Genomic DNA, 22,914 nt, shown 5'->3' on the forward strand with positions numbered 1-22,914 from the left:
ATATCAATAACAGTAATAAAAATATGGATTTAAATTGTGAATATTTTCATGTGTTTGAAAATTAGTGGAACATCTGAAAGCTTTGACTTTCTAGGGGGTTTTGTTTCACTGTAAATTCTTTCATCTCTACAAAAAGGACCAGAATAACAGAATGTTTTCAACACTGTTTACATTTATCAAATTTCTCTCCATTCTGAGTTATTTCATGTTGACAAAGATGACTGGCTTGAATCCATGTTTTGCTGTTTACTTTCACTGGGTTTCTCTCCACTGTGAGATCGTTCATGTCTCCAAAGAATATTGACTTAAATGAATGTTTGACTACACTGTTTACATTCATGAGGTTTCTTTCTCTCCATGGTGAGTTCTAGCATGTAACTGAAGAGAACTAGACTCCATGAATGCTTTACTTCATTGTTTACATTAATAAGGTTTCTCGGCACTGTGAGTTCTTTTATGTTTTTGAAGACTACTGGAACAACTGAATGTTTTACTACATAGTTTACATTCATAGGGCTTCTCTCCACTGTGCGTTCGTTCATGTGTCCGAAGATTACTGGAACAACTGAATGTTTTACTACACTGTTTACATTCATAGGGCTTCTCTCCACTGTGAATTCTTTCATGTGTCTGAAGATTACTGGAACAACTGAATGTTTTACTACACTGTTTACATTCATAGGGCTTCTCTCCACTGTGAATTCTTTCATGTGTCCGAAGATTACTGGAACAACTGAATGTTTTACTACATTGTTTACATTCATAGGGTTTCTCTCCACTGTGAATTCTTTCATGTGTCTGAAGATGACTGGAACAACTGAATATTTTATTACACTGTTTACATTCATAGGGTTTCTCTCCACTGTGCGTTTGTTCATGTCTCTGAAGATCACTGGATAGCCTGAATGTTTTACTACACTGTTTACATTCATAAGGTTTCTCTCCACTGTGAATTCTTTTATGTGTCCAAAGACTACTGGAAGATCTGAAGGTTTTACTACATAGTTTACATTCATAGGGTTTCTCTCCACTGTGAATTCTTTCATGTGTGTGAAGATTACCGGAATAACTGAATGTTTTACTACATTGTTTACATTCATAGGGTTTCTCTCCATTGTGAATTCTTTGATGTGTCTGAAGACTACTGGAATAAATGAACGTTTTACTACATAGTTTACATTCATAGGGTTTCTCTCCACTGTGGGCTCGTTCATGTGTCTGAAGATGACTGGATCGCCTGAATGCTTTACTACACTGTTTACATTCATAGGGTTTTTCTCCTCTGTGAATTCTTTGATGTGTCTGAAGTTTATCAGAACAACTGAATGTTTTACGACATAGATTACATTTATAGGGTTTATCTCCACTGTGAATTCTTTCATGTCTCTGCAGATGACTGGATCGGCTGAATGCTTTACTACACTGTTTACATATATAGGGTTTCTCTCCACTGTGAATTCTTTGATGTGTCTGAAGACTATTGGAACAACTGAATGTTTTACTACATAGTTTACATTCATAGGGTTTCTCTCCACTGTGAGTTCTTTGATGTTTCTGAAGACTACTGGAATAACTGAATGTTTTACTACATTGTTTACATTCATAGGGTTTCTCTCCACTGTGAATTCTTTGATGTTTCTGAAGACTACTGGAATAACTAAATGTTTTACTACATTGTTTACATTCATAGGGTTTCTCTCCACTGTGACTTCTTTGATGTTTCTGAAGACTACTGGAACAACTGAATGTTTTACTACATAGTTTACATTCATAGGGCTTCTCTCCACTGTGAATTCTTTCATGTTTCTGAAGATTACCGGAAAAACTGAATGTTTTACTACATTGTTTACATTCATAGGGTTTCTCTCCACTGTGAATTCTTTCATGTGACAGAAGATTACTGGAACAACTGAATTTTTTACTACATAGTTTACATTCATAGGGTTTCTCTCCACTGTGAGTTCGTTCATGCTTCAGAAGATGACTGGATTTCCTGAATGTTTTACTACATTGTTTACATTCATAGGGTTTCTCTCCACTGTGAGTTCGTTCATGCTTCAGAAGATAAATGGATTTCCTGAATGTTTTACTACATTGTTTACATTCAAAGGGTTTCTCTCCACTGTGATTTCTTTCATGTCTCTGAAGATTACTGGAACAGCTAAATGTTTTACTACATAGTTTACATTCATAGGGTTTCTCTCCACTGTGAGTTCTTTGATGTGTCTGAAGACTACTGGAATAACTAAATGTTTTACTACATAGTTTACATTCATAGGGTTTCTCTCCACTGTGAATTCTTTGATGTGTCTGAAGACTACTGGAATAATTGAATGTTTTACTACACTGTTTACATTCATAGGGTTTCTCTCCACTGTGAATTCTTTGATGTTTCTGAAGACTACTGAAACAACTAAATGTTTTACTACATAGTTTACATTCATAGGGCTTCTCTCCGCTGTGAATTCTTTCATGCATCTGAAGATTACCGAAACAACTGAATGTTTTACTACATAGTTTACATTCAAAGGGTTTCTCTCCACTGTGAATTCTTTCATGTCTCTGAAGATCACTGGAACAACTGAATGTTTTACTACATAGTTTACATTCATAGGGTTTCTCTCCACTGTGAGTTCGTTCATGCTTCAGAAGATGACTGGATTTCCTGAATGCTTTACTACACTGTTTACATTCATAGGGTTTCTCTCCACTGTGAATTCTTTCATGTCTCTGAAGATTACTGGAACAGCTAAATGTTTTACTACATAGTTTACACTCATAGGGTTTCTCTCCACTGTGAGTTTGTTCATGCTTCAGAAGATGACTGAATATCCTGAATGTTTTACTACATTGTTTACATTCATAGGGTTTCTCTCCATTGTGAATTCTTTCATGTCTCTGAAGATCACTGGAACAACTGAATGTTTTACTACATAGTTTACATTTATAGGATTTCTCTCCACTGTGAGTTTGTTCATGCTTCAGAAGATGACTGGATTTCCTGAATGTTTTACTACATAGTTTACATTCACAGGGTTTCTCTCCAATGTAAATCCTTTCATGTTTTTGAACAGAAGTGAGTAATTTATTGTATACTTCACATTCTTGAGATTTTCTACCATTCTGACATTTTTTGCGCTCAGAGATTTTCACTGCTGTATTACTGTAAATAAATGAACAATGAATTAATGATATTTTAATGCATAAAACTGTAATTGAGTCTACTATCAAGTTGCAGGACATTATTTTACTTAATAAGCAACAAAATCAGACATTAACAATAGATTTCACTTAAAACGTATATTGAAAAAAAATCACAAATATTCAAAATTATAAAAAGATCACGAGGGAGTCAGATGGTAGAGGAGTGGGGTAAGCGTACAAGGCGGGTTAAGCACACACGGCTCAAGGACCAGTTAGAATCCTGGTTCAAGCCCCTGGCTCTCCACCTTCAAGGGAGTCACTTTACAGGCATTGAAGCAGTCTGCAGGTGTCTCTCTTCCTCTATCTCCTCCTTCTCACAATTTCTCTCTGTCTCTATCAATTAACAAATAAAAAATTTTTTAAAAGATCTGAATTACAAGTAAAGTTAAAAAACTGGTAAAAGCATATTGCACCCAAGTAAAAGACTCTGGGGTGGGTGGGTGGGGTGAATACAGGTCCATGAAGGATGATAAATGACATAGTGGGGGTTAAATTGTTAAATGGGAAACTGGGGAATGTTATGCATGTACTATTGTATTTACTGTTGAATGTAAAACATTAATTCCCCAATAAAGAAAAAAAAAACTGGTAAAAAGTGGTTGGGCTTGGGAACCAGGAGGTAGCACAGCACGTTAAGCACACATGGCACAAAGTATAAGAACAGGATTAAGGATCTCAGTTTAAGCCCCTGGCTCCCTACCTATAGGGGAGTGGCTTCACAGGTGGTAAAGCAGGTCTTCAGCTGTCTATCTTTCTCTCCCCCCTCTCCATTTCTCTCTGTTCTGTCCAAAATCAATGACAGCAATTTTGACAACAATAAAACAAAAAGGGCAACAGAAGGGAATAAATATTTTAAAGGGTGGGGCTGGGCAGTGGTGCACCTGACTGAGCGCACATACTACAATGGGCAAGGACCTGTTTAGAACTCCCGGTCCCCACCAGCAGGGGGAAAGCTTTGCAAGTGGTTAAGAGGGACTGCAGGTATCTTTCGTTCTCTCTCTTTCCCATTCGTTAGATTTCTGGCTGTCTCTATCCAATAAATAACGAAATATTTATTTAATAATGATAAAAATTGGTAAAAACTAAATACTTTCACATATTATGTCACAACTAATGATATCTTTAGAGGTATTTTGTATGGATTAATTGAACCACTATTTGTTAATAGCAAGTTTTGGCTTTGTGTTGAAATATTTAACTGAAAATATTGATCTTCTCTAGAAGGACTACATCTAAGTATATAGATATTCATACATTAAAGATATTCTAATGTTTCCAAGTGTACTATTTTATAAATACTAAGCATCTTTGCCCCCCTTTTAAGATTTCCATTTCCTTGGTCCTTTTATTGCTAGTGACTCAGATGGAAACTTCAGTCATGTACATCACATACATCATATTTGAGTCACTTGTCCAACTATTCTATAACCTAGTTATAATGTATCTTTCATGTAAAAATTAATATAAAATTAATTTTTGGTCATGTAAAATTAATCTATTTGTGGCAGTGATTATAAATGTTATGTTTTTAGTATAAATATAATTTTCTTAATAAATTATATTAAAAGAGCTGCTAAGCAATTATTAAGTCAGTAGAGAGCACACAATTAAGAACCCATTAGTTGGGAGTCGGGAAGGAGCACAGCGGATTGTGTAGGTGTTACAAAGCACAAGGACCAGCCTAAGGATCCAGGTTCGAGCCCCCAGGCCCCACACGCAGGGAAGTCGCTTCACAAGCAGTGAAGCAGGTCTCTGTCTTTCCTCATCCTCTCTCCATTTCTCTCTGTCCTATTCAGCAATGACATCAATAACTACAAGAATAAAACAAAAGGGAATAAATAAATAAAAATGTAAGTCTACTACAGGGAAACCATGCAGGCAGATCTTGGTAAATTACAGAGACAAAATATTTGAAAACACAGCAGCTTTCTGAGTATTATATCACACTTTATTGTAAATGTAACTCTCACCTTTGTTTACTCCCATGCAAGTTATGCTGCTCTTTAGTGGAATGTTCTTGTATTTTTTCTAAAATCACAAAATATATAAAGTATTAGAAATGATACAAATAGTGGTCTGGGAGGTGGCACAGTGGCTAAGGCACTAGACTCTCAAGCATGAGGTCCCGAGTTCGATCCCTGGCAGCACATGTACTAGAGTGAGGGCTGATTGTTTCTCTCCTCCTACTTTTTGCATGAATCAATAAACTATTTTTTTAAAAAGAAAGAAACTATACAAATAGATTGAATTTTTTATTTTTATTTTTTTAGGATTACTTTTTTCTATTGTTGTTATTAATGTGGTTGTTGGACAGGACAGAGAGAAATGGAGAGAGGAGGGGAAGGCAGAGGGGGAGACAGATAGACACCTGCAGACCTGCTTCACCACCTGTGAAGCTACTCCCCTACAGGTGAAGAGCTGGGGGTCGAACCGGGATCCTTATGCCGGTCCTTGCACTTTGCGCCACCTGCACTGCCTAAATCCCATATTTATCTTTTTTTTTTACCAGAGCACTACCAGCACTGGCTTATGATGTTAAAGGGAACTGAACCTGAGACTTGACAGAGCCTCAAACATGAGAGTCTGTTTTTATAACCATTGTACTATCTACAAGCACCCTGAAATTTTTATTTTATTTATTAACTTTTGTTGCCCTTGTTGTTTTATTTTTGTAGTTATTATTACTGCCATTGTTGGATAGAACAGAAAAAATGGAGAGAGGAAGGGGAAGACAGAGGGGGAAAATAAGATAGACAACTCCAGACCTGCTTCACCACTTCTGAAGCGACTCCCCTGCCAGAAGGGAGGCAGGGCTCGAAACCCTGAAATTTTTTAAGAATTTATTTCTCTGGGAGTCGAGCGGTTGCGCAAAGGGTTAAGCGCATATGGCGCAAAGCGCAAGGACCAGCCTAAGGATCCAGGTTCAAGCCCCAGGCTACCCATCGGCAGAGGAGTCACTTCACAAGAGGTGAAGCAGGTCTGCAGGTGTCTATCTTTCTCTCCCCCCCTGTCTTCCCCTCCTATCTTCATTTCTTTCTGTCCTATCCAACAACAACAACATCAGTAACAACAATGAAACAAGGGCAACAAAAGGCAATAAATTTAAAAATTTATTTCTTTATTCATGAAAAAGATAGGCAGAGAGAGAAAGAACCACACATCAATCTAGTGCATGTGCTGCCAAAGAACAAACTCAGGACCTCATGGTTGAGAATCCAATATTTTATCCACTGTGCCTCCTGGACCACAAGATTGAATTTGTGATCTATCATCAGTCACAATCAAACCCCGCTGATTTAACACTGTCTCTATTTACACAATGGTAAACAAAAAGCCATTTTTTCTCTTCTAGTTGAAAAATTAAGGCTAGTAGAGTTACCTAGTGAGAGAAAGTTCCTCAAGTTTTCACACATCACATCTCTGTAGAGTTTCTTCTCTGAAGGATTCAATAGTGCCCACTCCTCTTGAGTGAATATCACAGTTACATCTTCATAGGTCACTGAGCCCTAAAATATGTGCAATGTGTTCATGTGAGAAAATGTGAGCAACAGCAGATTAGCCATTCAGTCTCTACGTTAGGAAGCCTGTGAAGATTGTCTCATCTGCAAACATGTCCTTGGTGACTTGAGAATCAAATACCTCTTAATCATGCTCTACAAGTTGGTACATTGATTGGAACACTTACCTCTCTTTCAGGAGGCCCTGAGTTCAATTCCTGGCATCTCATGTGACAGAGAGATATCCCTATTCTCACTCTTCCCCTCTATAGTTTTGTAATTAGTAAATGATAAAACCTTAGGGCTGTGTGGGACTAGTACTGATAGGATGCTCACCATCCTATGATGGATGGGGGGGGGGGGGCGTACGGCACTCTTCACAAGTGGTGGAGCAGTTTTGAACATATTCTTCCTTATTTATAATGTAAAGCTTATATAGGTAAAGAGAATTTGATAGAGTGAAGGAGAAGGTAACTAGAATTGAACCTATAGCCCCTGGGATTGTGTTGCTATGAACATAGGTGTACACATATCTTTTTGGTTGGGTGTTATGGTGTCCTTAGGATATATTCCTAGGAGAGGAATTACTAGGTCATAAGGCCCATGTCTAGCCTTGTGAGAGTTCTCCAGACTGCTTTCCATAGAGGTTAGACCAATTTATATTTCCACCAGCAGTGCAGACAAAAAAAAAAAAAGGTAAGACACCAGAGGAAGACCCATGTAGTTCCCCCTTTCATGTCTATCTGTATTGTCAAGTTTGAAACTCAATATTGGGTATGACAAAGCTGCAATTTACAACACAAGTTATGTCTCGGTATTCAAAAATTATTTCACAGGGTCTTTCTGGTGGCACACCAAGTACAGACCACAAATGATCACCTGAGAGATACCAGATGAGATCAAGACCAATCTCTCCAACAGCTGTAGAGGGAAGTCTCACAACTGTATATCATAACCACCACCACCCCTATTTCTTGTATCTACTTATATCTGTATCTGCATATAACATGACATTCAAGAATAGTGACACTGAGTCCCAGTGATAGTACTAAATGGAAAATTAGAATTATAAGAGTTAAGTGGCTGAGGAGATAGCATAGTGGTTATGCAAAATACTTCTATACTTGAGGCTTTCGATCCCTGGCATCAAGATAAGCCAGAGTTGAGCAGTACTCTCATCAGTCTCTATCTCTCAATGAAATAAATAAAAAAGAAAAAAATGTAAGTAAGAGAATCCTGCTTCCCCAGAGCTTAACCCCACTAGGGAGAGATGAGACAGGCTGGGAGTATGGATTGACATGTCAACAATGCCCATGTTCAGTGGGGAAGCAATTACAGAAGCCAGACCTTCCACCTTCTGAACACCATAACAGACCCTGAGTCCATACTCCCAAAGGGATAAAGAATATATAGGAAAGCTATCAGGGGAGGGGATGGGATATGGCATTCTGGTGGTGGGAAATGTAACCCTCTATCCTATGGTCTTGTCAGTGTTTCCGTTTATCAATAAAAATTAAATAATAAAAAAGAGTAAAAGAAATACAAGGGCAGGAATTCTGGAGGTGGAGCTACGAGCAGCAGATCACTTTCTCTCCTCTCCTCTCCTCTCCTCTCCCGGATCAACTAGGAATACCAAAGGAGACCACCTGGGACCAAAACAAGACAGGAATAGAATGACCACAAAAACCCAGTAAATCACCGGTGAGTACAAACACGTGTGGCTGGTGACAGAGAGGAGAGAGGGGCCTAAGGAGAGATTAACTGACTGCTAACAGTTCAGCAATTTATCAGTTGAAACACCATTTCCAGTCTGCTCCACCAACAAGGGGACAGCTTAAGGGAGGAGAGGACTCACCAGAGACTCACCAAGTACAACTCTGAGTCTCCATTGCTGCTACCATAGGAATCTGGAGCAGCGACAGAAAGGGACACCAGGGGACAAACACAGACTTAAAGTGAAAGGATGGAAAACTATCATACAAGCCAATGGCCCACAAAAAAGGGCAGGAACAGCTATTCTCATATCTGACATGATAGACTTTAAAATAGATAAGATTTAAAAAGATAGGAATGGACACTACTTAATGCTCAGAGAATCAGTCAATCAAGAGGACTTAACAATTATTAACATCCATGCACCCAATGAGAAGCCATCTAAATACATCAAACTTCTACTGAAAGAGCTACAGCAATATATTAACAGTAACACAATCATAGTAGGGGACTTCAACACCCCACTCTCTCAACTTGACAGATCACCCAGGCAGAAAATCAATAAAGACATAAGGGAGCTAAATGAAGAGATCGATAAACTAGAACTATTGGACATTTTCAGAGTCATTCATCCCCAAAAAACTGGAATACACATTTTACTCAAATCCACATGGGTCATTCTCAAGGATAGACCATATGTTAGGCCACAAAGACAGCATCAGCCAATTCAAGAGCATTGAAATCATCCCAAGCATCTTCTCAGACCACAGTGGAATTAAACTAACACTTAACAATCAACAAAAGATTAGTAACAGTCGCAAAATGTGGAAGCTCAACAGTACACTTCTTAACAACTTCTGGGTCCAAGAGGAAATCAAGGAAGCAATCAAAATGTTTCGAGAGATCAATGAAAATGAAGACACAAGTTATCAAAATATTTGGGACACTGCTAAAGCAGTCCTAAGAGGGAAGTTCATAGCTACACAAGCAAGCACACAATAGGAAACAAGAAGAAGCACAAATAAACAGCCTGATTGCACACCTTAAAGACCTAGAAGAAGAACAACAAAGGAACCCTAAAGCAAACAGAAGGGCAGAAATCACTAAAGTTAGGGCAGAAATCACTAAAAGATCAATGAAAGTAAATGTTGTTTCCTCGAAAGAGGAAACAAAATGGACAAACCTTTAGCCAGATTCACAAAACAAAAAAGGGAGAATACCCAAATAAATTGAATAGTAAATGAAAGAGGAGATATCACAACAGACACTGCAGAAATTCAACATATCATGCGAGGCTTCTATGAACAACTATATGCCACCAACTAAGAATACCTGGAAGAAATGGACGATTTCCTAGATACCTACCAACTTCCAAAACTAAGTCAAGAGGAAGTGGATAAGATGAACAGGCCCATCACAGCTAATGAAATTGAAACAGTTATCAAAAATCTCCCCAAAAATAAAAGTCCTGGACCAGATGGTTTTACAAATGAATTCTACAAAACCTTCAAAGAAGAACTAATACCTCTACTTTGAAAAGTCTTCCAGAAGATTGAAGACACTGGAATACTCCCTGCCAGCTTCTATGAAGCCAACATCACCCTGATACCAAAAGCAGACAGGGACACAACCAAAAAAGAAAACTACAGACCAATATCTCTGATGAACATAGATGCGAAAATACTGAACAAAATTCTAGCCAACCGGATACAGCAGTATATCAAAAAGATTGTTCATCATGACCAAGTGGGATTTATCCCAGGCATGCAAGGTTGGTTTAATATACGTAAATCAATCAATGTGATCCACCATATCAACAAAAGCAAGACCAAAAACCACATGGTCATATCAATAGATGCAGAGAAAGCCTTTGACAAAATACAACATCCCTTTATGATCAAAACACTACAAAAAATGGGAATAGATGGAAAATTCCTGAAGATAGTGGAGTCTATATATAGCAAACCTACAGCCAACATCATACTCAATGGTGAAAAACTGGAAGCATTTCCACTCAGATCAGGAATTAGACAGGGCTGCCCACTATCACCATTACTATTCAACATAGTGTTGGAAGTTCTTGCCATAGCTATCAGGCAGGAGCAAGGAATTAAAGGGATACAGATTGGAAGAGAAGAAGTCAAACTCTCCTTATTTGCAGATGACATGATAGTACACACAGAAAAACCTAAGGAATCCAGCAAGAAGCTTTTGGAAATCAGTAGGCAATACAGTAAGGTGTCAGGCTACAAAATTAACATTCAAAAGTCAGTGGCATTCCTCTATGCAAACACTAAGTTAGAAGAAACTGAAATCCAGAAATCAATTCCTTTTACTATAGCAACAAAAACAATAAAATATCTAGGAGTAAATCTAACCAAAGAAGTGAAAGACTTGTATACTGAAAATTATGAGTCGCTACTCAAAGAAATTAAAAAAGACACAAAGAAGTGGAAAGATATTCCATTTTCATGGGTTGGAAGAATTAACATCATCAAAATGAATATATTACCCAGAGCCATCTACAAATTTAATGCTATCCCCATCAAGCTCCGAAGCACATTTTTTAGGAGAATAGAAAAAATGCTACAAATGTTTATCTGGAACCAGAAAAGACCTAGAATTGCCAAAACAATCTTGAGAAAAAAGAACAGAACTGGAGGCATCACACTCCCAGATCTCAAACTGTATTATAGGGCCCTTGTCATCAAAACTGCTTGGTACTGGAACATGAATAGACACACTGACTAGTGGAATAGAATTGAGAGCCCAGAATGAGGCCCCACACCTATAAACATCTAATCTTTGACAAAGGGGCCCAGACTATTACATGGGGAAAGCAGAGTATCTTCAACAAATGGTGTTGGAAACAATGGGTTGAAACATGCAGAAGAATGAAACTGAATCACTGTATTTCACCAAATACAAAAGTAAATTCCAAGTGGATCAAGGACTTGGATGTTAGACCACAAACTATCAAAAACTTAGAAGAAAATATTGGCAGAACTCTTTTCTGCAAAATTTTAAAGACACTTTCAATGAAACAAATCCAATTACAAAGAAGACTAAGACAAGTATACACCTATGGGACTACATCAAATTAAAAAGCTTCTTCACAGCAAAAGAAACCACTACCCAAACCAAGAGACTCCTCACAGAATGGGAGAAGATCTTTACATATCATACATCAGATAAGAATTTAATAACCAACATGTATAAAGAGCTTGCCAGACTCAACAAGACAACAACTCTATCCAAAAATGAGGGGAGGACTTGGACAGAACATTCACCACAGAAGAGATCCAAAAGGCCGAGAAACACATGAAAAAATGCTCCAAGTCTCTGATTGTCAGAGAAATGCAAATCAAGACAGCAATGAGATATCACTTCACTCCTGTGAGAATGTCATACATCAGAAAAGTTAACAGCAGCAAATGCTGGAGAGGATGTGGGGTCAAAGGAATCCTCCTGCACTGTTGGTGGGAATGTAAATTGGTCCAACCTCTGTAGAGAACAGTCTGGAGAACTCTCAGAAGGCTAGAAATGGACCTACCCTATGACCCTGCAATTCCTCTCCTGGGGATATATCCTAAGGAACTCAACACATCCATCCAGAAAGATCTGTGTACACATATGTTCTTGGCAGCACAATTTGTAATAGCCAAAACCTGGAAGCAACCCAGGTGTCCAACAACAGATGACTGGCTGAGCAAGTTGTGGTATATATACACAATGGAATACTACTCAGTTGTAAAAAATGGTGACTTCGTTTTCAGCCGATCTTGGATGGACCTGGAAAAAATCATGTTGAGTGAAATAAGTCAGAAACAAAAGGATGAATATGGGATGATCTCACTCTCAGGCAGAAGTTGAAAAACAAGATCAGAAAAGAAAACACAAGTAGAACCTGAAATGGAATTGGCATATTGCACCCAAGTAAAAGACTCTGGGGTGGGTGGTTGGGGAGAATACAGGTCCATGAAGGATGATAAATGACATAGTGGGAGTTGTATTGTTAAATGGGAAACTAGGGAATGTTATGCATGTACAATAAATTAATTTCCCAATAAAAAATAAATTAAAAAAAAAAGAAATACAATGTCGGGGAGATAAAATAAAGTTTCTGCTTGAGACTCTCAGGTTCTCAGGTCCTATTCCCTGACCCACCATAAGCAAGGGATAAGCAGTACTCTGACAGAAAGAGAGAGAAAGAGACAGAGATACAGAAAGAAATATGATGGGCAAAACAGAAACAGTAAATTAAATGTGTATCAATTAAAATAAAACTTATTCAAGAGGAAAAAGAAACAGAATCTGATGTGGGGCACGTCACTTACCCAAGAAACTGCCATCTCTTCCTCTTTCCCTGAATGTCTTTCAGGCCAGAAAATGGAAGGTCAATCACAGCAATAGCTTGAGACTCTGTTTAAATCTAGCAGCACAGCCTATTCACTGGACAGTCTGGGCCCTAGATGGAAGACACAGTAGTGAATACAAGGTACAATACCCAAGGCAGGGCTATGAGTAACAGCAGATCTGTTTCTCGCCTCTCCCGGATCTACTAGGAATACGAAAGCAGACCATCTTGGACCAAAACAAGACAGGACTACACCGACTCCAGAAACCCATCAAATCACTGGTGAGTGCAAACAAGTGTGGCTGGTGGTCAGAGAGGAGCCTAGGGAAAGATTAAGTGGCTGGTAACAGTCTGACAGTTCATCAGTTGAGACACCACCTCCAGTGCGTTCCATCAACAACGGGATGGCTGAAGGGAGGAGAGGACCCCACTGAGACTCACCAAGTGTAACTCTGAGTCTCCACTGCTACTGCTCTTAGAATCTGGAGCAGCAGTAGGGAGGCCCTGGGCTGACACCAGGGGAAAGAGAACTAACCAGGAAACTCATAAGACCTATACCCTCCCTGGCCTAGCAGTAGGGCTGTGAAAGTCTCTTTGCATAACCACTGGATTATCTCTGCCACACTCTGCTTTATCTCTTGGTCAGGAATCAGTGACTAAACTAAGAAGCCTACTTACAGTTTAAAAGCCCTTAGGCTCTCATAGCCTACAGGAAAGAAAAAGCACAAAAGAGGCTTTTAAGCCACTGAGCTCCAAGTCAGGGATTAAAATACTATTGAAACAACTGTTAACTTCCACAACTGTGAATCCTTTCATTACCTTACTTAGACACAAGTCAATCCAGGCAAGAGTGATCAATAATTTGAAAAGTACTGAGAGAGGGAACTCATAATATATAAGATGGTTAAACCAACAGGAAGAAATATTGGAGAAATGAACCAGGACAAGAGTCCAGCTAAAATCCCCCCAAAGGGTGAAGCACAAATAATGAGGTCAACATCCAAACACTAGCTAAGGAAATAATCACAGGAGTGAAGAGTCTGAAAGAATTGTCATCAGAAATACAAAATGAGAATCTAGAAGAAAACACTAATTATCTCAAGGTTATTAGAGAGCTGAAAGCTGAAATAGCTGAGCTGAGAACACAACCAGTAGAACAAGCTAAAACTGTCGGAACAGGGTAACAAAATAGATGATCTCCAGAAAACAGTAGAGGGGAGAGAGAATAGAATCAATGAGGCTGAAGACAGAACAAGCAAGATCGAAGACAATTACAGACAACTAAAAAAGAAGAGATCTCAAAAAGAGATTAAGAGATACTAAAAACAACAACAGAGGACTACGGGATAACTTCAAAAGAAACAATACGCATTACTGGCTTAGCAGAGGAAGAGACAGAGAGGAAGGAAGCATTCTTTAGGCCATAATAAGTGAAAACTTCTCTAGTCTAGACAACATCAAAGAAATAAAGATTCGGGGAGTCGGGCTGTAGCGCAGCGGGTTAAGCGCAGGTGGCGCAAAGCACAAGGATCGGCATAAGGATCCCGGTTCGAACCCCGGCTCCCCACCTGCAGGGGAGTCGCTTCACAGGCGGTGAAGCAGGTCTGCAGGTGTCTACCTTTCTCTCCTCCTCTCTGTCTTCCCCTCCTCTCTCCATTTCTCTCTGTCCTATCCAACAAGGACAACAACAATAATAACTACAACAATAAAACAACAAGGGCAACAAAAGAGAATAAATAAAAATAAATATTAAAAAAAAAAAGATTCAAGAAGCCCACGTGCTGATGATGGCGAACACATGACCCCTCTGTTGGTAGACAGAGCAGGGACCTAGTTGATGAGCTCCTGTCTGATCTTTGGTTAAACATCTGTACATACCATGTCTACAAAGATCTCCAGGAAGGATAGAGAAGAGGCCTGTGATAGCCATGGGCCAAATGGACAGATAAGGGGCACTTTAGTGACCCCATTCCCAGACCTCCAGGACACCTTGGTGAGTGATGACAGAATCATCAGGTTATCAACAGCCCAGCAACATGAGCTTGCCCAGGACATCCCTTCCATGATTTCTCTTGGACCTCCGTATTGAAGAGGCTGTGGTGTGGTGCACAACAAGGCAGCCTAACCTAGAATGGTCTAACTTCCTTGCAGACATTTTGTTTATCTTAGCAGACTTCCTGGAATATGGTGACAAATGACCAGACTCCGAAAACATGATCAGCATCTGAAAGCCTGTCACTGAGGTTCCCACAGGCAGAGAACCTATAAATTGGAATGTCAGGAGAACATGTTTCTCAAATTACTTTTGAAATTCTTTTATTTAGTTATTATTGGATAGAGACAGAACAATTGTGAGGGGAAAGAGAAAATAAAGAGACAGAGAGACACTTGCAGCCCTGCTTCACCAACTCATGACGCTTTTCCCCTGCAAGTGGTGACCAGGGTCTTGAACCTGGGTACTTGTGCACTGCAATGTGAGCACATAACGATGCAATGTGAGCACATAACGAGGTGCCTGCAGTCACTGTTCTTACACTTAAACACTAACTCTCCTTATACTTCCTCATCTGTAGAATTTGTCCTTATTTGCACTACCTGGAGCACAGCACTAGCTGAAGTAAGAACAGTGAAGACAACACAAGATGGTTCAAGTTGGGTGTAGAATAGAGGTGACCAGATCAAATAAACTTACAAAAAAATGTAACCAGGCTGCCACTTGAAGTTTGAGAGAACAATGGTGTTTGTGTGTGGCAAGAACAATGGTGGTAGGTGTGTTGTTTCATACAAACACTTTGAAGGTGAGAGTAGCCCTGAAATAATATAATTTTGCAAAACACTGTCAAATTACTGGCAAACTAATATAGATGAGGCTGGATTATGGTGCAGTTTAGGAAAAAACTCTGCAAGGACATTGGCAACTACTTCCTCACCCTGTAGGAAGCCTGATGGAAGGCCAGGTATGCATAGATTCCTGCACTGTGTCATAATATCTTTCACATTAACAAGAGAGAGAGATACTCAGAGACAGAGACCAGAGAACTTCTCAACTCCAGCTTATGGTGATGCTGGAGATCAAACCTGGGATACTGGACCCTCAGGGAAAAGAGTCTTTTCGCATAACCAACCCATTATCTCTTTTTCCACCTAGACTGTTATTGCCTTAAAAAGCAGTTGGGGGGAGGCGGGGCTGGGAGGCAGTGCAGCAGGTTAAGAGCGTGTGGCACAATGCACAAGGACACATGCAAGGATCCCAGTTCGATTCCTCAGCTCCCCACCTGCAGAGAGTCACGTCACAGGAGGCGATGCAAGTCTGCAGGTGTCTTGTCTGTTTTCTCCCCCGTCTTCCCTCCCTCTCTCGATTTCTATCTGTCTTATCCAACAAGAACAGCAATGACAACAATGACAATAGTAACTACAAGGGCAACAAAAATGGGAAAAATGGCCTTCAGGAGCAGTGGATTCTTACTGCAGGCACAAAGCCCCAGAAATAACCCTGGAAGCAAATAAATATATTAATGAATAAATAAATAAAGAAGTTCAGGGCAGAGGGTAGATAACATAATGGTTATGCAAAGAGACTCTTCATGCCTGAAGCTACAAAGACCTAGGTTCAATCACCCCTACCACCATCAGCGAGAGCTGATCAGTGTTCAGACAAAATATTTAATAAATAAGAGACTTACAGATCGATTTCTCTCCTCTCCTCTCCTCTCTTCTTCTGGATCAACTAGGAATACCAAAGGAGATCCACCGGGACTGAAACAAGACAGGAATAGAATGACAACAGGAACCCAATAAATCACCGGTGAGTACAAACACGTGTGGCTGGTGACAGAGAGGAGAGAGGAGCCTAAGGAGAGATTAAGTGACTGCTAACAGTTCAGCAGTTTATCAGTGGAGACACCACCTCCAGTCTGCTCCACCAACAAGGGGACAGCTTAAGGGAGGAGAGGACTCACCAGAGACTCACCAAGTACAACTCTGAGTCTCCATTGCTACTACCCTCAGAATCTGGAGCAGCGACAGGGAGGGACACCAGGGGACAGAGATCTAACTGGGAAACTCAGGAGAAGATCTATACCTCGGTGGCATAGCTGAGGGGCTGTGAAAGTCTCTTTGCATAACCACCGTAATATCTCCGCCACACCCTGCTTTATCTCTTGATCTGGAGTCAGTGATTAAGCTAAGAAGCCTATTGATAGTTTAAAAGCCCTCAGGCTACCATAGCCTACAGGGAAGAAAAAAAAAGAGGCTTTTAAACCACTGAGCTCCAACTCAGAGACTGAAACAACTGTTAACTTCCACCATTGTGAACCCTCTAATTAACTTACTTAGACACAAGTCAAACCAGACAATAGTGATCAATAATTTGAAAGTACTGATAAAGGGAACTCATAACATAATATATAAAATGGTTAAAACAACAAGAAAAGATATTGGAGAATCGAACCAGGACAAGAATCCAGCTAAAAGTCCTCCAGAGGGTGAAGCACAAAATAACGAGTTCAACATCCAAACATTAGCTAAGGAAATAATAACAGGAGTGAGTAAAGAACTTGAAAACATTGTAATCAGAAATACAGGAACAACAAATGAGAATATGGAAGAAAACACTAATTATCTCATGGTTATTACAGAGCTGAAAGGTGAAATCGCTGAGCTAAGAAGGCAACTAGTGAACAAGCTAAAACAGTATCAGAGTAGGGCAACAAAATAGATGAACTCCAGAAAACAGTACAGGGCAGAGAGAATAGAATCAATGAGGCTGAAGACAGAATTAGCAAGATTGAGGATCAATTAGAGACAACTAAAAAAGAAGTAAGAAATCTCAAAAAGAGATTAAGAGATGCTGAAAACAACAACAGAGTCCTATGGGATGACTTCAAAAGAAACAATATATGCATTATTGGCATACCAGAGGAAGAAAGAGAAGGAGAGGAAGAAAGCATTCTCCAGGTCATAATAGCTGAAAATTTCTCTAGTCTAGACAACATCAAACACATAAAGATTCAAGAAGCCCAGAGGGTCCCAAACAGAATTAACCCAGACCTAAAGACACCAAGACATATCATACTTAGAATGGAAAGGAAGAAGGATGAAAAAAGGATCCTGAAGGCTGCAAGAGAAAAACAAAGAGTCACCTACAAAGGAAAACCCATAAGATTAGCAGCAGACTTCTCCATACAAACTCTACAGGCCAGAAGAGAATGGCAAGATATCTATCGAGTGCTCAATGAGAAAGGCTTTCAGCCAAGAATACTATAGCCTGCTAGACTGTCATTCAGACTAGATGGAGGTATCAAAACCTTCTCAGACAAGCAAAGTTGAAGGAATCAACCATCACCAAGCCTGCCCTGAAAGAAGTTCTGAAAGGTCTCCTATAAACAACCAGACCACCACAAATAGGACATATATCAAAACACTCTAAAACTCTACAAGAATGGCATTAAAATATCTTCAATCTTTGATAACACAACCCAACAATATGCTGTCTACAGGAAACCCACCTAACTCAACAAGACAAACACAGACTTAAAGTGAAAGGATGGAAAACTATCATACAAGCCAATGGCCCACAAAAAAGGGCAGGAACAGCTATTCTCATATCTGACATGATAGACTTTAAAATAGATAAGATTTAAAAAGATAGGAATGCACACTACTTAATGCTCAGAGAATCAGTCAATCAAGAGGACTTAACAATTATTAACATCTATGCACCCAATGAGAAGCCATCTAAATACATCAAACTTCTACTGAAAGAGCTACAGCATTATTATTAATAGTAACACAATCATAGTAGGGGACTTCAACACCCCACTCTCTCAACTTGACAGATCACCCAGGCAGAAAATCAATAAAGACATAAGGGAGCTAAATGAAGAGATCGATAAACTAGAACTATTGGACATTTTCAGAGTCATTCATCCCCAAAAAACTGGAATACACATTTTACTCAAATCCACATGGGTCATTCTCAAGGATAGACCATATGTTAGGCCACAAAGACAGCATCAGCCAATTCAAGAGCATTGAAATCATCCCAAGCATCTTCTCAGACCACAGTGGAATTAAACTAACACTTAACAATCAACAAAAGATTAGTAACATACCCAAAATGTGGAAGCTCAACAGTACACTTCTTAACAACCTCTGGGTCAAAGAGGAAATCAAGGAAGAAATCAAAATGTTTCGAGAGTTCAATGAAATGAAGACACAAGTTATCAAAATATTTGGGACACAGCTAAAGCAGTCCTAAGAGGGAAGTTCATAGCTATACAAGCAAGCACACAATAGGAAACAAGAAGAAGCACAAATAAACAGCCTGATTGCACACCTTAAAGACCTAGAAGAAAAACAACAAAGGAACCGTAAAGCAACCAGAAGGACAGAAATCACTAAAGTTAGGGCAGAAATAAATAACATTGAGAATAGGAAAAGCATACAAAAGATCAATGAAAGTAAATGTCGGTTCTTCGAAAGAGTAAAAAAAATCGCCAAACATTTAGCCAGACTCAAAAAACAAAAAAGGGAGAAGACCCAAATAAATTGGATAGTAAATGAAAGAGCAGATATCACAACAGACACTGCAGAAATTCAACATATCATGCGAGGCTTCTATGAACAACTATATGCCACCAACTAAGAATACCTGGAAGAAATGGACGATTTCCTAGATACCTACCAACTTCCAAAACTAAGTCAAGAGGAAGTGGATAAGATGAACAGGCCCATCACAGCTAATGAAATTGAAACAGTTATCAAAAATCTCCCCAAAAATAAAAGTCCTGGACCAGATGGTTTTACAAATGAATTCTACAAAACCTTCAAAGAACAACTAATACCTCTACTTTGAAAAGTCTTCCAGAAGATTGAAGACACTGGAATACTCCCTGCCACATTCAATGAAGGCAACATCACCCTGAAACCAAAAGCAGACAGGGACACAACCAAAAAAGAAAACTACAGACTAATATCTCTGATGAACATAGATGCGAAAATATTGAACAAAATTCTAGCCAACCGGATACAGCAGTATATCAAAAAGATTGTTTATCATAACCAAGTGGGGTTTATCCCAGGCATGCAAGGTTGGTTTAATATACGTAAATCAATCAATGTGATCCACCACACCAACAAAAGCAAGACCCAAAACCACATGGTCATATCAATAGATGCAGAAAAAGCCTTTGACAAAATACAACATCCCTTTATAATCAAAAACCCTACAAAAAATGGGAATAGATGGAAAATTCCTCAAGATAGTGGAGTCTGTATATATCAGACCTACAGCCAACATCATACTCAATGGTGAAAAACTGGCAACATTTCCACTCAGATCAGGTACTAGACAGGGCTGCCCACTATCACCATTACTATTCAACATAGTGTTGGAAGTTCTTGCCATAGCTATCAGGCAGGAGCAAGGAATTAAAGGGATATAGATTGGAAGAGAAGAAGTCAAACTCTCCTTATTTGAAGATAACATGATAGTATACATGGCAAAACCTAAGGAATCCAGCAAGAAGCTTTTGGAAATCAGTAGGCAATACAGTAAGGTGTCAGGCTACAAAATTAACATTCAGAAGTCACTGGCATTCCTCTATGCAAACACTAAGTTAAAAGAAATTGAAATCCAGAAATCAATTTCTTTTACTATAGCAACAAAAACAAAATATTTAGGAGTAAATCTAACCAAGGAAGTGAAAGACTTGTATACTGAAAATTATGAGTCGCTACTCAAAGAAATTGAAAAAGACACAAAGAAGTGTAAAGATATTCCATGTTCATGGTTTGGTAGAATTAACATCATCAAAATGAATACATTACCCAGAGCCATCTACAAATTTAATGCTATCCCCATCAAGCTCCCAAGCACATTTTTTAGGAGAATAGAAAAAATGCTACAAATGTTTATCTGGAACCAGAAAAGACCTAGAATTGCCAAAACAATCTTGAGAAAAAAGAACAGAACTGGAGGCATCACACTCTCAGATCTCAAACTGTATTATAGGGCCCTTGTCATCAAAACTGCTTGGTACTGGAACATGAATAGACACATTGACAGTGGAATAGAATTGAGAGCCCAGAAATAAGGCCCCACACCTATGGACATCTAATCTTTGACAAAGGGGCCCAGACTATTACATGGGGAAAGCAGAGTATCTTCAACAAATGGTGTTGGAAACAATGGGTTGAAACATGCAGAAGAATGAAACTGAATCACTGTATTTCACCAAATACAAAAGTAAATTCCAAGTGGATCAAGGACTTGGATGTTAGACCACAAACTATCAAATACTTAGAGGAAAATATTGGTGGAACTCTTTTCAGCATAAATTTTAAAGACATTTTCAATGAAACGAATCCAATTACAAAGAAGACTAAGGCAAGTATAAACCTATGGGACTACATCAAATTAAAAAGCTTCTTCACAGCAAAATAAACCACTACCCAAACCAAGAGACCCCTCACAGAATGGGAGAAGATCTTTACATGTCATACATCTGATAAGAGTTTAATAACCAACATATATAAAGAGCTTGTCAGACTCAACAACAAGACAACAAATAATCCCATCCAAAAGTGGGGGGAGGACTTGGACAGAATATTCAGCAGAGAAGAGATCTAAAAGGCCAAGAAACACATAAAAAAATTCTCCAAGTCTCTGATTGTCAGAGAAATGCAAATCAAGACAACAATGAGATATCACTTCACTCCTGTGAGAATGTCATACATCAGAAAAGTTAACAGCAGCAAATGCTGGAGAGGGAGTGGGGTCAAAGGAATCCTCCTGCACTGTTGGTGGGAATGTAAATTGGTCCAACCTCTGTGGAGAACAGTCTGGAGAACTCTCAGAAGGCTAGAAATGGACCTACCCTATGACCCTGCAATTCCTCTCCTGGGGATATATCCTAAGGAACTCAACACATCCATCCAGAAAGATCTGTGTACACATATGTTCTTGGCAGCACAATTTGTAATAGCCAAAACCTGGAAGCAACCCAGGTGTCCAACAACAGATGACTGGCTGAGCAAGTTGTGGTATATATGCACAATGGAATACTACTCAGCTGTAAAACATGATGACTTCACTGTTTTCAGCCGATCTTAGATGGACCTTGTAAAAATCATGTTGAGTGAAATAAGTCAGAAACAAAAGGATGAATATGGGATGATCTCACTCTCAGGCAGAAGTTGAAAAACAAGATCAGAAAAGAAAACACAAGTAGAACCTGAAATGGAATTGGCATATTGCACCCAAGTAAAAGACTCTGGGGTGGGTGGGTGGGGAGAACACAGGTCCATGAAGGATGATAAATGACATAGTGGGGGTTGTATTGTTAAATGGGAAACTGGGGAATGTTATGCATGTACAAACTATTGTATTTACTGTTGAATGTAAAACATTAATTCCCCAATAAAGAAATAAATTAAAAAAAAAAAAAGCCCTGTTTTTTATATGTCCTGAGGCAGAAGTGTCAGGAAGTGGAAGTTCGTAGGATGGGGGTGGGGGAGAAGGAAAATAGAACCAGTGGGGATTAAACCAATGAAAACAATGATTATGTCCTCAAGCAATGCAACAGAAGGGGTCTTAGAAGCAGAATTTAGAAGCAGATCAACACTGCACAAGGACCCAGGTTCAAGCCCCTTGTCCCCAAATGCAGGAAGAAAGCTTCACTAGTGGTGAAGCAGTGCTGCAGCTGTCTTTCTGCCTCTCTCCCTCTATCTTCCCCTCCTCTTACTTTCTCTGACTCTATCGAATCATAAATCCAAATAAAATTATATACCTATAGGTTGTTTTCGCCGGGCTATGTTGTTTTCGCCGGGCTGGCTTCACGGGCGGTTAACAGACGACCAGGGACTCATGGTTGAGCTGTAGGCAGTATCTCTTTATTCATGCAGGACGCAGCCCAATCTAAGCCGAGCTAAGTTAAACTCAAGTACCCTAAAACTCACAATGCTGTCTTTATATACACTTGCCAAGTAGGGTGGAAACAGGATGTGACTTAGAGAGGGTGGTACGAAAAGTGACTGGTGAAAATCAGAGTGTGACAAGGAGAGGATCAGGGTGTGACAAGGAGAGGGGGTGGAGCAGGTGAGAATTCTACCACTAAACCACCAATACCCTGTGGAGTGTGG

The 22,914-nt window shown here is 39.3% G+C and overlaps 3 protein-coding genes and 1 long non-coding RNA gene across 6 annotated transcripts in view; 1 reads left to right on the plus strand and 3 right to left on the minus strand.

Annotated features, from left to right (window-relative positions):
• Positions 1-22,914, minus strand: part of LOC132542441 (uncharacterized) — a 242,382-nt gene that overhangs the window by 201,350 nt on the left and 18,118 nt on the right. The gene's annotated exons all lie outside the window — the stretch shown is intronic.
• Positions 1-22,914, plus strand: part of LOC107523087 (zinc finger protein 709-like) — a 424,510-nt gene that overhangs the window by 155,852 nt on the left and 245,744 nt on the right. The gene's annotated exons all lie outside the window — the stretch shown is intronic.
• LOC107523088 (zinc finger protein 14-like) overlaps positions 1-22,914 on the minus strand; it is a 51,436-nt gene that overhangs the window by 23,729 nt on the left and 4,793 nt on the right. The window contains exon 1 of one of the 3 annotated variants that reach the window (XM_060205007.1): positions 7,188-7,202. The exons of the other annotated variants lie outside the window; for them this stretch is intronic. The gene's annotated coding sequence lies outside the window, so the exon portion shown is untranslated. Of the gene's footprint in view, positions 1-7,187; positions 7,203-22,914 lie in introns of those variants that run through there. 3 annotated transcript variants of the gene reach the window in all.
• Positions 424-12,878, minus strand: LOC132532437 (zinc finger protein 709-like). The gene is made up of 4 exons (XM_060204977.1): positions 12,752-12,878; positions 6,584-6,710; positions 5,175-5,232; positions 424-3,163 (listed from the first exon to the last, which is right to left on the minus strand). The coding sequence occupies exons 1-4, from the start codon at positions 12,764-12,766 to the stop codon at positions 424-426; spliced, it is 2,940 nt and encodes a 979-aa protein (XP_060060960.1). The 5' UTR covers positions 12,767-12,878.

Source organism: Erinaceus europaeus, chromosome 13 (genome assembly GCF_950295315.1).
Source record: "Erinaceus europaeus chromosome 13, mEriEur2.1, whole genome shotgun sequence".
Lineage (NCBI taxonomy): Eukaryota > Metazoa > Chordata > Mammalia > Eulipotyphla > Erinaceidae > Erinaceus > Erinaceus europaeus.

Bases quoted from the DNA above. Each gene is read 5' to 3' on its own strand.
- LOC132532437 (XM_060204977.1), bottom strand. The intron at 5,233-6,583 runs GTAACTCTACTA...TTGTGATTTTAG, and splicing joins GAGGAACTTTCTCTCACTAG to AAAAAATACAAGAACATTCC. The intron at 3,164-5,174 runs GTGAGAGTTACA...ATTTATTTACAG, and splicing joins TTGCATGGGAGTAAACAAAG to TAATACAGCAGTGAAAATCT.